Source organism: Cataglyphis hispanica, chromosome 3 (assembly GCF_021464435.1).
Source record: "Cataglyphis hispanica isolate Lineage 1 chromosome 3, ULB_Chis1_1.0, whole genome shotgun sequence".
NCBI classification, from domain to species: Eukaryota; Metazoa; Arthropoda; class Insecta; order Hymenoptera; family Formicidae; genus Cataglyphis; species Cataglyphis hispanica.
In genome coordinates this window covers 7,354,178-7,370,228 of record NC_065956.1, presented here as the reverse complement: position 1 = coordinate 7,370,228, position 16,051 = coordinate 7,354,178, and the positions used below count along the sequence as shown (strand labels likewise).

The following is a 16,051-nucleotide window of genomic DNA, read 5'->3' as shown; positions in this document are numbered from 1 at the left end:
TCCTCTTGCGAAGCGATACCGCGATTTTGAAAAATGTAAAGTCGCCCAAGGACGATTATCCTCCGTGAAAATATACGTAATCCGAATGTGCATAGCCGCGGCTGTATTACGGCTTATCTCGAGAACAAATGAGTGGCCTGGTGCGAGCTGGAGATGCAAGCTGGAGAAACAAGTCTATGGGTGTACATAAATGTGTGTGTGTGTGTGTGTGCATCGTGTATGGGTGGTACGGCATTGCGGCTGCGGTATATAGGTTTCGAGTTGCCGCTGCAACCGGAGCGGAGTGCAAACTCCTCCTTTTACTGCGGATGGTGCAGTCTTGCCGTCTTGGCTGCGCTGATTCCCCACCGTTCATTATGTAAGTATGCTGTAAACTGGAGGTGTGCATGTGCATCTGGAGCATAAGATGAAGGAAGCCGTGATATGGCACTATAAATGAAGAAGCGACGCGGGTGTATAATAAGGAAACGAGATAATTGAGAAATCTGATCGAAACGCAAAGCGCCGAATCAAACTTTTATCACGGTGTGATTTGTTTCCTTTTCTTTTTCTCCACTTTTTTTCTCAACTTGATTTCTTTCCAATGAGAATTTGATCAAACGCGACCTATGTGTGTTCTTGCAGAGGGTTTTATAACTTTTTAAATTTAAATTAAAACTCTCTTTATTAAAGTTTAAATTAACTATATAAAATAAGAAGGTTTTATAATTCCTTTATTTATTTTCTGCAAAAAGCTCTTATTTTTTTGTAATTTCACACACTTGTGACTCAGAAGGGAGATTTTTTGTACGACGTTTGTGTTAAAGTAAAACAGACGGTAATTTTAATGTAGCACAAAATTAAAAAAAATTGTTTTAATTATTTTTAAGATGTAACATGTATTTTTGAAATTGTATTAAAATTAAATATTTTAAAAATAATTATAATTATTAAATTTTGCTCTTAGTTAGCTCTATGTTAAAGATAATTTGGTTAATTTTTGATAATTTAAATTGAGATATAACATGCATTATTCCGCTCAGGAATCTTTAAGTTAACCTTTTTCGAAATCAAGATTAATCGAGGTCAACCAAATCAGCCATTATCATATCCTATTAAAATAAAAGAGGGAGAAAGTATAATAAGAATGGATAAATGATAAGAGAAAGAGAGAGACGATTCCTCTGGTTGCCGCATATCCGGGAGCCGAAGCACTGGAACGTCCTAATTGGCTATAATGTCGCCGCGAGAGAAGGAGATATCGCAAAGATTTAATATGCGACCATTGTCCAAGATGGTACCATTGTCTGTCCGCATTCTCTCGAAGAATATCCGGCCGTCCGTAAGTCACTCGATTAAATGCGACTCCATTGTAGACCCTCTCGAATTGTTTTCGATTAATCGTGTGCTTCTACGATCAATCGTTTATTTTCGGAACAGAAAATTCACAATAATGTATGTATATTATCGTGAATTTTCTGTTATATATATATATAATAAATTAATTTGTTAAATTAATTCAATCACATTGCATATTTCTATTGTTAGTAAACGAAAATATTTGCTGCAAAACAAAAATTTATTTAAACAATTTCGTTTCAAGCCATATTTTCACATTTTTGATATTAAATATTTTCATATGAAATATTTATTGATTATACGAATTTTTTCGTTAGTTGTCAAAAATCTATTTTTCCAATCGTAATTAATTTCTGTTTCTGATTTTGTTTTTTTCAATTTGGCAATTAAAGTGAGAATAAAATCGTTCCTTAGAGGGAAGTGATTATGATCAACAAAGGAAAGTCATTCGCCGTAGGAAGGATATAGGAAATACTTACCGGAATAAAATAAAAGTCCATTTGGCTGTCTCGTTTTGAACTGAAGGCTTAGAGATTCCTGTGTACTGAGCACCGGTTCTCCTTTGCTCAAATCTATCGTGAGATACTCGGTCCCTCTAAAGGACGCTTCCGAAGGGGCTTTGTCTGGAACAGAAAAGAGCCACCGGTCTATAAATCGGTCAATTCGCCACGACGAATTTTCGTTATAGACTCGCTTATCTCGAATTGGCTAAATCGTGGACTAAAGGATAAGTAGAGTCTAGATAAATCTCTTTCATCTTTATTGGAAGTATAAGAAAATGTTATGAAAAAAAATTCGATTGAAGGATAAAAATATTCCATTAAAATTAATAAATCTTTTTCAACCTTTTTGTTGTAAAAAAAATAAGCATTAACATGATACTTACTATTAATGTTATCAGTTTTATAAGATAATAATAAAAATTGGCAATGATTAATTTTTATTAATAAAATACGTATTTTATTAATGATGTATTTTAATTATTTGCTAGCAACAATTTGTCATATAAATAATATATATATATAAATATACATTTATTATTTAAAATGACGAATATATTTTATGAGTTGATATATTTTACAAATGAATTCTTGGTAATACACAAGCATAAAAAGATTATATAATATAATATAATTTTCATATCTTTTTTTTTTTTTTTTTCAAATGTGCTAAGTGAGATGAGATTTCCAAGTTTTCTCTCATAAGGTTGTGAATCATAGTAATAAGCGTCGTGAATCCCGTCCTATCATCTTGGAAGCGACGCGGCTCTCGAGAGAAAAATCGACGCGGGCAAATTTATCGCGGCGATCCGTTGTTCCTGGCGCAGTTGAGCGAACTGAAAGAGATACGAAGTGGCGGATATATAGTACACAGCCGGTTCTTCCTTCCTTCCGCGGGATGATTTGCGGCAGTAATGAACATTTCAATCGGTGCATTCGACGGGCCGGCCCCCCTTCTCCCCACCCTCCCCTCGCCTCGACGCGATTTGGCAAGGTGCCAAATGCCATTAAATCCCGTCTTACGAGCTTTTTTGCGCGACCGAGCTTACCTTTGTTTCGTCGCGCGATAACAATGGAAAATGGAAAACAACGGAGTGAGCGAGCCCGTGACACCGGAAGGTCTCTTTCTCAAGCGAAATCTCGAAATCCGATTAAGTATCCCCATTGAGTAGGATAAAGAGCGTCGAGACACTTGTTTGCGATGCCGCGAATTTAAAACGAGCAGATCTTGACACTTAACTACGAGATAGAAGACGAGAAGAAAGTTTCGAACGTGAGTAAAATCAAATAAATGTGTTAAGTTTTTAGAATTCAAGAAACGCGTGCTTTCTCTCTCTCTCTCTCTCTTTCTCTTCACTTTTTTATATGAATATCGGTAAATTTATGCAAATTAGTTTATTTTACTTTTATTTTTGAAAAAAGTCCATAACAATTCTATTTATAGGATGTTTGATAAGAGACGTTTGATTCTTCTCGAACTCGCAATGAGTTTAACGTCCCCGAGGTATCCAGCTATTTCACTAGGCCACTTAATTTATTTCTTGAAATTTAAATAGAAAGGCATAACGCATGTTTCAAACAGTATTTAAAATGAGAACCATTAAATAAGTTGTGTTTTATATTATAATTTTTTATTTATTATATGCGGGTTTTTAAAAATTCTTTCTTCCTACTATGCTTAAATAATACACTCAAATCTCATCAATCCAGTTATTAAAGTCGTAAATGTTTATTTAATTATTGTAAATGCAAATTAAGGATTGTGTTTCTAGGTACTAGAAATCATAAAAAAAAGAAACTCAATTGAAAAAATGTTTTGTAGCGACATGTCTTAATAAGAGCTTTGCTTCGATCGTCTTCGATCGCGGAGACGATGCTTGCGATGGCCGCGCTTGTTTCGTTCGAGTTACTCTATAGAAATGTCGAGCTTACTGCTGGGCATTGCCTTCTACGAGAGTACAACGGCAGTTTAGTGGCAAGATTTATGGTAAGAGAGGAGGGCGCGCTCGCGCGCGCGATTGATCGCGGGGGTGCGCCAGGTGCAGAATTACGCGGCACCCACTGCTGGCTTCCTAATGAATGGTCGGCGATTAATACGGATTATGGGCAAGGCGCGTGTATCGGCCACGCTAAGGCGTACTTAGCCGCGATTTATGCGCAACTTTGTCAACGTATTCCTCGATGCGCGCGATAAAAGGTGCAGGAACGTTAATCGGGGAAAGCTGCGAAGATGCAGCTTCCGGATGCATCTTATATAGACAAGTAAACTAGTTTCATGTAAAACGAAAAATAATCACGATTAGCGATCTTAAATTCCATACAATTGATTCTCTGAATTTTCGAACTCGATCTTATTTTACCGAGATTGTCATCAAGAGATATTGATAGTTTTAAAATATAATTATAAACGATTAAAAAACTGTATCGCATCTTCTCTTAAAAACTTGTCCTTAAACCCGTTGCTCGAAACGATGTCGCCGAGAACAGGCAATGAACCAAGACAATTATCATAAAACCTGGCATCTCGCGCGCATACTACCTTGCCTAGATAATTACGCGATATCCAGCAGAATGGTGTTGCTAAAGTTGGTTTTGCTCCATTGGGGATCATTTGGCGTCTCAACTAAATCGATCGGCTGATTTTACAGTACTCGCGCGTATAACGCACGTGCTGGATAATTAACATGAGCCGCGCGTAATTACTCGAGCGAGCTAAGCATCCGCTCAGCTCTCTTGAGAATTAAATTTCCAGACTGAAGCAAGGAGCGCGATTTGCGACTAAATGAAAAATAATTTAAATGGCGCGTAAAATACATATGATTCTTTATCACTTATAAGATATATTTGATATAAACGATGTATTAAATTGTATCTCTCGTGATTATTATTAACTACATTTTATAATTTTATTATTTAATTTAAAATGAAATTTAAAATGGATTTTAACACACATATAGATATCATATTTTATAAATTATTTACACAATAATATTTTTAAACTGGTATTAACAAAAATTTAGCGAAAATATTTTTTTTATTTTCAATTAATTTTATATATTACTGAAAATACAAAGTTCGATTCATATAATAGAATATTATACACATTGGATATTATTATTTGAAGGCTCGTTTAATTTGTTATATGTCAACAATTTTATAAAATATTTACTTGATAACCTTCTAAATTATGTCACAATAAAAAATCAAACGTGATATGAACATATCACAGATTCTTATCCACATCTATACTTCCACTCTTTATTATCTTTGGCGATGATCAGTGTTTCTTTCATTCCTTTCTACGATCATCTGTATGATATTACAGATAATTTTTCACACGGCTTGTCTTGGTTTCTCAGATATTGAATCACATAATAAGAAAAAAAGAAAGAGCGAGAAATTTTATTTATGCATGTATGACATCATATATTTAATTTAAACAAAATAAAAAATATTTTATTAAAAGATACCATATGTTCCCTTTGCAGAATTTATAATTTAAAAATATCCTGCCATAAAGCTCTCGATGCAAAAAAGATGTTATATAAATATTATATATTTTCTTTTAATGTAAAGATTTATTTTTATATTATATACACATGTATATCTTCAATATATTAAATTTTCTTACATTATTGATAAAAATAATATTTGAAAAGATAGAGGCATCTTTTTTCTTGTTGATAATACATTGGCAAAAAAAATATAATGAGGACACTGTCAATATCCGACAACCAATATGAAGTATTGGCGTTGATACTGATAATGATCTCAACATCTTCAGATATCAATTTCGTTCTTATATCTTTTTACAATTTCAAACTTATTTTTAATTTCACAAATTAAATCAATAAGAACCGTAGTAAAATTGCTTTATTATATGATTAAATTACAAAATAAATAAATAATGAACAAATATTTAAGAAAAATGTTAATAATTTTGAAGTTAATTTTGAACTCTAAATTAATGTTTGCTTTTTTAATGTAATTATGGTGCATTTTATGAGAGATATGAAATTACTTACAAATTATTTACTATATTTTATTTGCATTTTTATTTACAATTTATCAATTTAATGACTCCATTAAACTTAAGTGTAACAATTTAAATTTTTTAATTCTTTATCAAATGTATCAAATAATATTATTTCGTATAGCGGAGAGAAAAATTGTATATATAACATTGATCAAAACATTAAAGATGAATATTGTTTGACTCAAGTTTAACTCAATATTCAACCTACTTTTAAAAGAACAAAAAAACTATCTGTTTTACTTGAACAGCGATGAAACTCATTTGTTTGGTTGGAATTTCAGAGAACTTGCTGGCCGGAGTATAAAATAAACTGTATCGAAGCTTAAGGCAGTAGATGCAGATTTGGTTGAAAGTATATACAGGTTTAATAAATCTCGACGGCTCACGCGGATAAAAGCGTGCTAAGGACGTCGTCCGATTTATTTAGTTCCTCCACTTTCGAATCTTTCCGCGTCCTATTCTGCCTGCATTTAAAGGATTACCAAGTTAATTCTCGCAAACAGTTTGCTGCGCGAGAAGTGCCTTTGGCGAAAGCAATTTGCAATCCTTTACTATAACAAATCGCAATAATAAAATATTTAATAAATGAAAGAAGAGAAAGAGCAAAATTTGACGCAAGGATATAATGAGATTAAAAAAGTTAATTTAATTAATTGTCGATTTCATACACATTATTCAAAAAAATATTCTAAATTTATGATAAATTTTTAAATACAACTCTCTGTGCATAGAGTAAAGTTTTTTAAAACTAGCTGACAATATATTAAATTGTTATTTTAAATTATTTATTTTAAATAAAAATTGGTCATAAATCTGTCATTAAAATTAATGATATAATTCGTTGTTAGAAGCTTTTTTAGAATAAGTATATATATATATTACAAATGAAAATAAATTGAATATAAAAATAAATGAGTTATACGTTTCGCAAAAGCTGTGCAGGAGATAAATTTGCATATTATTAATTATTGATTCGTTTGACCGAGTTTTATATAATTAATTTCATCCAAAGTGGAATGTTTGTCTTTTTTTGAGTGAAAACTTGTATTAATAAATACGTCAAACTGGCGTTTATTTGCTCTGGTTTAATTATAGTCGGAGAGAGTCAATTCGTTTGTCTTTACAACTTGCATAGAAATCTAACCCACATCGTAAACATAGCTAGAGACTTTGCTTTGTTCTTGAAGGAAATGTTGTAGCCCTCGGAGATCCCTTAAAACAATAAAATCTTGTATCTGTATCGTTTAGAAGACGAAGCTCTCGGTATTAAAACTCGAGATTAGAAGAGTGTCTATTTTTTTCATATATTGCAAATGCGATATGTATCAAAAAAACTTAGTGACACTTTGATAAAGCTCCGCGAAACAACGCAGAATCAGCAATCGTATATTTATATTTTTATAGCATTTAACACTCAAGATTTTTTTAAACGTTTGTAATAATTAAATACCGTGCTATTATAATAGTAACAGAATTTTTCCTTATTTTTCTTTTCCTCAAGCAAAAAGTATGTACATATCAGTAAAATCTATAGTATAAAATATAAAATATTCTTGCATATAATATTGCATATATTACACCATTGCGTAAATATGAATTTTCGAACAAAAAATAATCCAAATATATATATATATATAAATAATATAGATTGATTAAAACATCCAAATGTTGAATCTAATTACGAGAAATTTTCATAGACCGATCTCTTTTTATCTCTTTTTAAATCAGTTCAAAACGAAAAAAAAACCGATTTAAATTCACAGGCGATTATGAGCAATCGCCGTAACGTCTTTTATAGCCGCTACAAAGATTCGAGAGAATCTAGGCATTTTCCGCCAGTATCCATCCACTTCATGAACCGACGAAAGCTATCGTATTAGCATGTATATTGCGTCATGTCGGCGCGACACATGACGACATCACTCACCGGAAACTACCAAGGTGGGTACGAATCGTCGTTTTACTATCGCACGCTCTGTTGCGGCCTGCAAGCTCCTTAACTCTCGGTCCAGCTTGAATCAGGGAGCTTCATTTGGGAAAGGTACATTGTCGCTTCGCCACGAAATCTCGCGATGATGTATTGTACGTTTCTCTCGAGCGAGAAGCGCGAAAATTACTTTCCGAGTGCATCCGTCTCTGTATACTATCGCATCACGTCTCATAATCCTTCTGTCAAAATTTTGCGGAACGTCTGCGATGTTTCATAACGTTCTGCCTATTAAAAATACTCAGCTCGTCATTCTAGAAACATTTAACAGCGACATGCCGTATAGTAAAAATTATGAAAGCTTTGCTGCAATATTTTTTGACAAATTATATAATTTATAATAATAGAAATAATAATAATGGAATATCTCTTATTTTTATTTATAATAATATCCTAAAATTTAAAAAAAAGACTGTTTACCTAAAAGTTTGAATAATATTTATTTTATCTGTATGTAAACATTTATGGATATAAATTTTATTTTAAATTCTTCTAGAAATTCCAGAACCTATAATCCATCAACACAAATAGTGATGAAATTTGTTACCCTTCTCCTAATAATTATACGCAATGATGCATTATAATAGCTCATAAAGTTTTATTAATTCTTTGTATATATCGTACCAAAAAAATTTTTTTTGTGTAAAAAGGATTTTTAGGTAAAGATGGAAAATTCGTGTATTTTCGGGATTAAGTAAATTCGTAGCCGGAACAAAGTGGGAAAACAAGTTATTAGGGCAAGGCGACGCGGCGGAACATCAATTCCATGCATGAGTGCGTGACGAGAGGTGCATTCGCGCCGAGAGAACGCGATGGAAATTACCGGTCTCTCTCTCTCTCTCTCTCTCTCTCACTCTCTGGCACGCGATTGTGCCCAAACCCCGGTTATATTGAGTTCTGCGAGTGGCGGAATTCTCGGTGCATTCGATCTGACCACGACGAGCAGAATGGCCGGAAATTCTCTTGCATAACGGACGCGGCCAAAGACTTTCAAGGCTCGATCCCGCGAGAATGCATCCGAATCGAAATCCTGCGCCCTCCCGCAAAATGTTCCCAGGAGCGTGAACAGCATGGAGCACGTGGCAGGAATCCAACCGGGACTCAGTAATTTAATATTTTGTCTTTCTTTCTTCGCGAAATACAATTGATTTTAATTGAATTTTTTTCTCTTTCGTTGAATCAAAATTTTTTTTTTTATAATTTATATCACAGAGAAATTGACATCAGCTATCTCAAAATCGCGAATGCTTCGCAGATCTTGCCTTTTGACAGAGAAATCAAAGTTTTTCTTTCTAAAACAGACGATTAGTACGAGAGTAAGAGCAAGATAGATAGATAGATAGAGAGAGAGAGAGAGAGAGAGAGAGAGAGAGAGAGAGAGAGAGAGAGAGAGAGAGAGAGAGAGGTAGAGAAAGAGAGAAAGAGAGAGAAGTGATTCCCAGCTCCATCTCAGGCTTGATTAAATCATAAATATCTTTACAGGTTTTCATGAAGTATAGATGTTGCAGCTAAAGGGATTTCATTTCGTATCAATAATCGTAATTCACGCAGCATCCAATCGATGTATATTGACCGTTTCTATTTTTCATGTCTCAATAAAGAAGAATACAGTTCTTGTTGCGACTCATTACCTTCTATAGTTTGCTCGATACTCGAGAAACACCCCGTATACAAGCGCACAGTGATAGTAAAGAATATAAGCGGCCAATAAACGTAAACAAGTCCCATGGTGCCTCACCGAGTGGCCGAGCGTTTTCGTGTCGGGAAAGCGTTCTCTCGGGGAAGCGTGAAAATCGATAAATCCAGACGTCCGGATATAAAATGACGTAAGAGTGTCGGCTATCTCACACGTCGATTTCGTCGCGTAGCGTTACGCAGTGCGACCAATGCAAGAGTCATCCTATCGAAAAGTGCTTCTTGCCGTTCTACTCGTGTGATGTAATATTAAAAAAGTTTTCGCGACGAAAACGTTAAGCCTGATTTACACCGCGAGCATGTAAGACTCATATGACAAGCATATTGTTGAATAATTTGCACACGCGGCGCTTTTGAGCGAGTCATTGGATCGTTTCGAGAATTTTTATAAACTTTGTTTTATATATAATAGAATCGAAAATTGATGAGATATATAGAAATTTTAGAGATATTCATTTTCACTCAAGTAGTTCAAAAATATATCGTATATTAGATAAAAAAATGTATGCCAAGATATTTTTTTAATGACGGATTCTTTGATTTGCATTAGATGTTTCCTTTTCTAACAAAAATATCTAGATAAATTGACTTTATAAAATAAAAGTTAGCTTTCTTTCTCAATGCATCAAAAATACGTTAGTAATTATTAATATTTTTCCAACTCTCTCGGCAACACTTTTTTAAGAATAGAGATTAAAAATATAAATATTTAATTATAAACAATGCTAAGAAGTAATAGAAATTAAACGTTACTTTTCTTTAAATCACATGTAAACGTAAAGTCGCGGTAACACGTATAATTGCGTTGTACAGTATTGCGGCGACCCATTTAATAAATTCCTGCAGGACGATAAAAGCGGCATTAACGCTGTCGTTCGATCTCATCCTCTAGACGTTGTCGTCGTCGTCGTCGTCCCTGCGGGATTAGCCGAGTAATCTCTCGAAGAGCCTCGAGGAGTAACGAGATCCCGCGGGAAACGACAGACTTTTTCTCATCTCAGAAGTAGTGTATCCTGCGCGATGCCACCTCGCAGAAATTCGCTGTTCTCTTTTCTGCACGTGAGGCGCTTTCATTTCCACGGAATAAAGCGCCCTTCGTTTTCGAAACGTAAGCGTATGAGAGAAGAGAGGAGAAGAAAGCGAAATTTTCGCGCGACGTTTTGATGAAATACAGAAAAGAGTTTCGTTTCCCATTGAAATTGGTAACAAAAGAGCGATAATTATATAGCGAGCGCAAAATTGTTTAGCCTCAATTGTTCTATTAATAAGAGAGGAAAATGAAGAGTGCAATGAGCGAAATACGAATAAAAGTAAATGAATATTTCCCAAAGTCAAAGAACCGTTGTGTAATATAAAAAAAATTTCGATTTTTATTTTAGATCATTTTCATTCGAGGGAGATAAAGGATGTAGAATTAATTCAAAATTTGAAAAAATATAATAATAGTATTTGAATTTCAACAAAATGTTGTAATCAAAATTTACAAATATTTTAATAGAAATATTTTACTGCTTTGTGTTATTTCGATTTAACAATTTTATGAAGAGAAGGTTATTTCAGTTCTCAATAACTTGTGTTTACCAAATGCGAATATTATCGAATATTCTGTATCCTGTATAATGTGTGCCACTGGACATACGTATAATGCTACGTTATGCTATGTATTCGTATATACATATAGCAGACCGTATACAATACGGAAAATTCGATCAAATATATGCGCATAAGGACGTCAATTATCGTGGCTCTTTAATAATTTTGCTCACCACGTTTCTCCTTCACCTGAATGATTGAATGTCGAATTCTTTCGTCGGATGACCGTTCGCTTCATAAATATTGATTACTTATCGCGCGGCAGTTATTGCCGCGAACAACTCGTTTATAACCCAGAAACCTGAGGCGACCCTCTTCGTAGCCTTCTCTTTGTATCGTTGCAGCGGAAAATTGCAATCGTCAAACCGTACGTGTAAAATCGGCCTAAGCCCCAAAATTTAATAAAGCCGCTTTTTCTCGCAGGCAGAAACGCCTTCTCCGCTGACCCAATTGACGCGCCAGGCGCAAAGTGACCTAAGCCGACAGATGTAATAAAACAGTCTAGTCTAAGCTAAAAATCTGAAATAAAGTCCAACAAAATCTTTTTTTTCTTAAAGAACAAATGAAATGTTAGCTGAAAAATTAATTTGGCACAAAATAGTTTCATAAAGAAAAACATCACCTTAAGTTTTTTTTTTACAAATAAATTATGTCTATATTCTTTTTTTAATCCACAGCATCACTTATACAGATTTTATTTTTATTTATAAATTTATTTTGAAAATTTGAAATTGATAAAATAGTCATTTATATAACAGAAAAAAAAATTTTATCAACCTAACATTAAATATTCTTATAATAATAATAATAATTGTAAAGAGAGAGAGAGAGAGAGAGAGAGAGAGAGAGAGAGAGAGAGAGAGAGACAATTGCAACTCATTCTATATGTTTAACAAACGTATAATGATTAAAATAATTACGTTATTTCTTGTTTCTGTAATTCTGCTAATTTTCTTTAACTGATGCATATTACTTTATGTGATACATTAATTTTTTTATGTATAATAATTTTAATATAAATAATTATTATATTATATACATATATGCTCGATTTATTTACATTTAGCTACTCTCTGTGGTATATATTTCACCAGAGTTCTTTTAACTTTCATCAAAGAGAGCTGTTATAACGCCAACTAACGCAATTCGAACTTATGAAATTTGTTTTCCGTCTTCGGTGTTCATTAATAATCAGCAGAATGGCGGAGGACGAGTGCATTAATGAATTATATATCGCTCTTACACAGTTTTAGCACGGCTGAGGCGTTAAGGAATTAAGGATCGGGCAAAGTTCGTCGCGGAGTTTGCCGCACTGGAGAGACCATAATTCTTCGCAACCGGAACGTACGAGTAATTGCTCCAAGTCCCTTCTCACCTTATTTTCCTTGTCGTCACTTCGTCGTCCTGACAATAAAGAACCTGAAAACTGTTGAGCTACTTTAATATCATAGCCACCTCAAAACCTAAATTTTTTTCAATACAACACTTTCCTAAAGCATACGAAATCAACTTTTTTCCCGAAAATATCGAGTAAATACTTGTGGCCCTCGAGTAATCAAGGATCAAAAATGAATGTGACAAACTTGAAATGAAATTTCTCGACGAATGAAGTTTTAAGATAAAAAAAAATTAGAGCACCATATTTCTTGAGAAGATCTAAGAAATATGTCAAATGAGACTTGAAGATACTTCATTGCACCTTGTTGAGAGACTGTTGGAAGATTCCGCCGGGATCTCTGCGACTCACGAGATGCGGCTCACGAACTTGTGCGAGGAAAAACTTAATTAACGAACGTTTCCTGCTTCGTAGTCGTGCTAGATATCTGCTAACAACGCAACAAAACGGTCGTTCATAATCCACGAGGACAGCAGCCCTTCTGACAGCGACCCGCAATTGCTTCCAGTATGACGCGAGTCGGTCGCCGCGGCATAAATCCTGCACGGAGAGAATATCACGTTCCTCTTCCTCTGTTACAGCTGGCGAAGGGAACTTTAACTCCCACTATTGTCGGAAATCCAACGTCCCTCTGTCTCTACCGGTACGACGTATCTAACTATTTCCGACCAGGCTTTTTGCTCGTCTCGGACGAGAGACACCGCGCCGTTGGAAAATGAATTTTCCGACCGGATGCGGATAACTCTTTGTCGGCGATCCATCCCCACGGTGGATGAAACGAGACGGTAGAGGGATAATCGTGAAGGGCGCGCGGTGAAGCGTAATCCGCGTTATTAACCCCGCTGGTCGAGGGTACTCTTTGCCGCCACGACACGGCCATTACATTCAACGCAGCGACAAATATATGTAGGATACGTTTGTAGATACGTTTCAAATGTATACTATTAAAAGAGATTATATTTAAATAATTTTATTTTAAAAGAGATGTATGAAATTTTATTTTCCATGTGAGGAAAGGTAAACGTAAATAGAAATAAACACGAAATATTGGCATAAAATGCAACAACTGAAATTATCAAAATTGAAATAACAATTTTAAAAGAGATATTAGAAGTTTTTATTTAAAATAATATTTTTCACTTATAAACTCTCTTGCCCTAATTATTTTCAATATTTCCTTTTATGCATTATTTCAAATGTTATGTCTCTTTCACACTGGTTATGTATAAAATATTATCATATATAAATATACATTTATTATTTATATAATTTAATATATAGAAAAAAGAGCGCATATAAAAATATATTTTTAACTTCTGTTTTTTCAAATATTATTTTGCTCATTTTTGATGTATATATTCGTGATAATATCACCTGCATAAAAATAATATCATTCGATTTATGCATATATAAAACTGGTGCACTACTAAATACGTTCTTATTATTATTATCAGAGAAAAAAAATATGAAAGATAACATTCATAATTTATTGAAAATGCAGTCTTACAATCCTTTGGTTAATTTTCGTACAAAAGTAAGAATCATTTTTGCGATCTCTTCTGAGTTGCAGATGAATCTTTGTTCATCCGAGCTCAGGTAATAGATGGTGGACTCGATCGTACGATATTGCGGGTCATTACGGGCAGATTCAGGACTCTCGAGTATTCGCGAGTCATATGAGCCTAATTTTGAGTGGGCATAACCGGCGGGGACTGGCGGAATGCATCGCTACCTCGCGAGGTATGCAAATTAGTGACTAAACTGCACTGTTGACGTAGAACTATCATCGATACGAAGGACTAACCGAGCCTCGCCTAAATCGCCGTTCGTCGCCTACCCGTTGTTTACCGTGTGTTTCATGCAACATTCAGAGTGTTCTTGGTGATTTACGTGATTTCGTCGCTGATCCGCGCTTAGAGCTTAATATCGCAATAGATCGATGGGAATTTAACGCTTTAGAGTTACGAACGTACCGTTCGCGTCCACTATTTTTGTTTCATTTTTGCTATCGGGCGGAAAATGCATTTACGAATAATAAAAAACGATTTCCAATATATATATATATATATATTTGTAAATCAATACGCGAGAGAAAAACACAATTATTACTGTCGTAAACACTTTACTATTTTGTTTATCATGTATCGCTCGATTTTCCTTCTATTTTCACTTTATTAGCTGCTGGCGTTGTTGAATATGAGTGACGTTTATTCGTTTTAACTGGATATAAATGGATATTTGTTATTGATTTATACGGGATTTATTCTTTATACAGCAGTTTTATCAATATTGCATTTAGATATAGCATGTAATTAAATATATAAAGTAAGTGGGAGATAATTTATAAGGTTTAACGATTACATTCATTATAACAAAATTGAATATATTAATTTTATTAATATTTTTTTTTTATTTCGTGATGTACTAATGGAAACAATGCAGGATAACTAACAATATCTAGACGACTTCTACGCAAGCACAGAGTGGAACAATCAAATATATAATTTATCTAAATATGTTGATAATAGGGTAAAGACTTAATCAATAATTTGTGATTTAATAGAATGTGTATTAATAAAATGATACCAAGATTATTCATCATAAAAGAAGGAAATTTACACTAAAGTACAAATATAATTAAAATTTAAGTAACATAAGATTATATATATATATATACATAATAAATATTTTTAAATTTAAAATATTATTTGTATATATGTATAAAAAATTTTGATATATAATAAGCTTGTATATATAAAAAATTATAAAAAATAGGAGCAGTGTATGATATAAAAATATAATTTCACTTTTCTCAAGAAATATTTCATCATTTATAAAAAATTATATAAAAACTTCAATATTTAAATTCCTGTAAATAATATTATTAAACGTTATCATCTGTTTGTCACATCAATAAATTATACATTGTATTATCTGAGCCTTTGTATTTATTTTCGCATTAATAAAAAATTTAATCGGCTGTGCCTAAAGGGTTTAGATGTAAGTACACCTACATATTATATATATATATATATATATATATATATATATATATATATATATATATATAAACCACCTAGCTAGAGCTACGATCTACTGATTACTCGTACTGATATCTCTACCATTGCCGCATACCATTATCGCGGATGTGCTTTGGATTTGTAATTAGCGAGACTCACTGTAATCCCAAGCCCAGTAATCGCCAGCACCCGCCGTAGGCAGCACCGTGCTCCATGTCTCTATATGCGAGAACAGAAAGAAAAAAAAGAAAGAAAGAGTAAACAACTGAACCATGCGTTGATCGTTCGTATCGAAGATCCTTATTACATTGTCTAGAAAGAAGAAATTAAATGCGCGCGCTTTTTCTAAAAGCTTTCTCAGTAATTTAGGCACTTTAAAAACATTCGAGAACAATTGTTAAATTAAAATTGCCCTCCCGCAAAATTGCGAATATCGGGTGTTAACCAACCAAGTTCCTCTCCGTGGCATGCCGTGCAAAGTTGAAT

General features: G+C 33.6%; 1 protein-coding gene across 4 annotated transcripts in view; it reads right to left on the bottom strand.

Annotated features, from left to right (window-relative positions):
* Positions 1-16,051, bottom strand: part of LOC126848122 (neurexin-1) — a 203,450-nt gene that overhangs the window by 99,483 nt on the left and 87,916 nt on the right. For 3 of the 4 annotated variants that reach the window (XM_050588724.1, XM_050588726.1, XM_050588728.1), the window contains exons 4-5: positions 15,725-15,784; positions 1,818-1,961 (exon numbers count right to left, since the gene is read on the bottom strand). In XM_050588724.1, coding sequence (XP_050444681.1) covers positions 1,818-1,961; positions 15,725-15,784 — 204 coding nt within the window. The remainder of the gene's footprint in view (positions 1-1,817; positions 1,962-15,724; positions 15,785-16,051) is intronic. The other variant, XM_050588727.1, reaches the window with a different exon arrangement.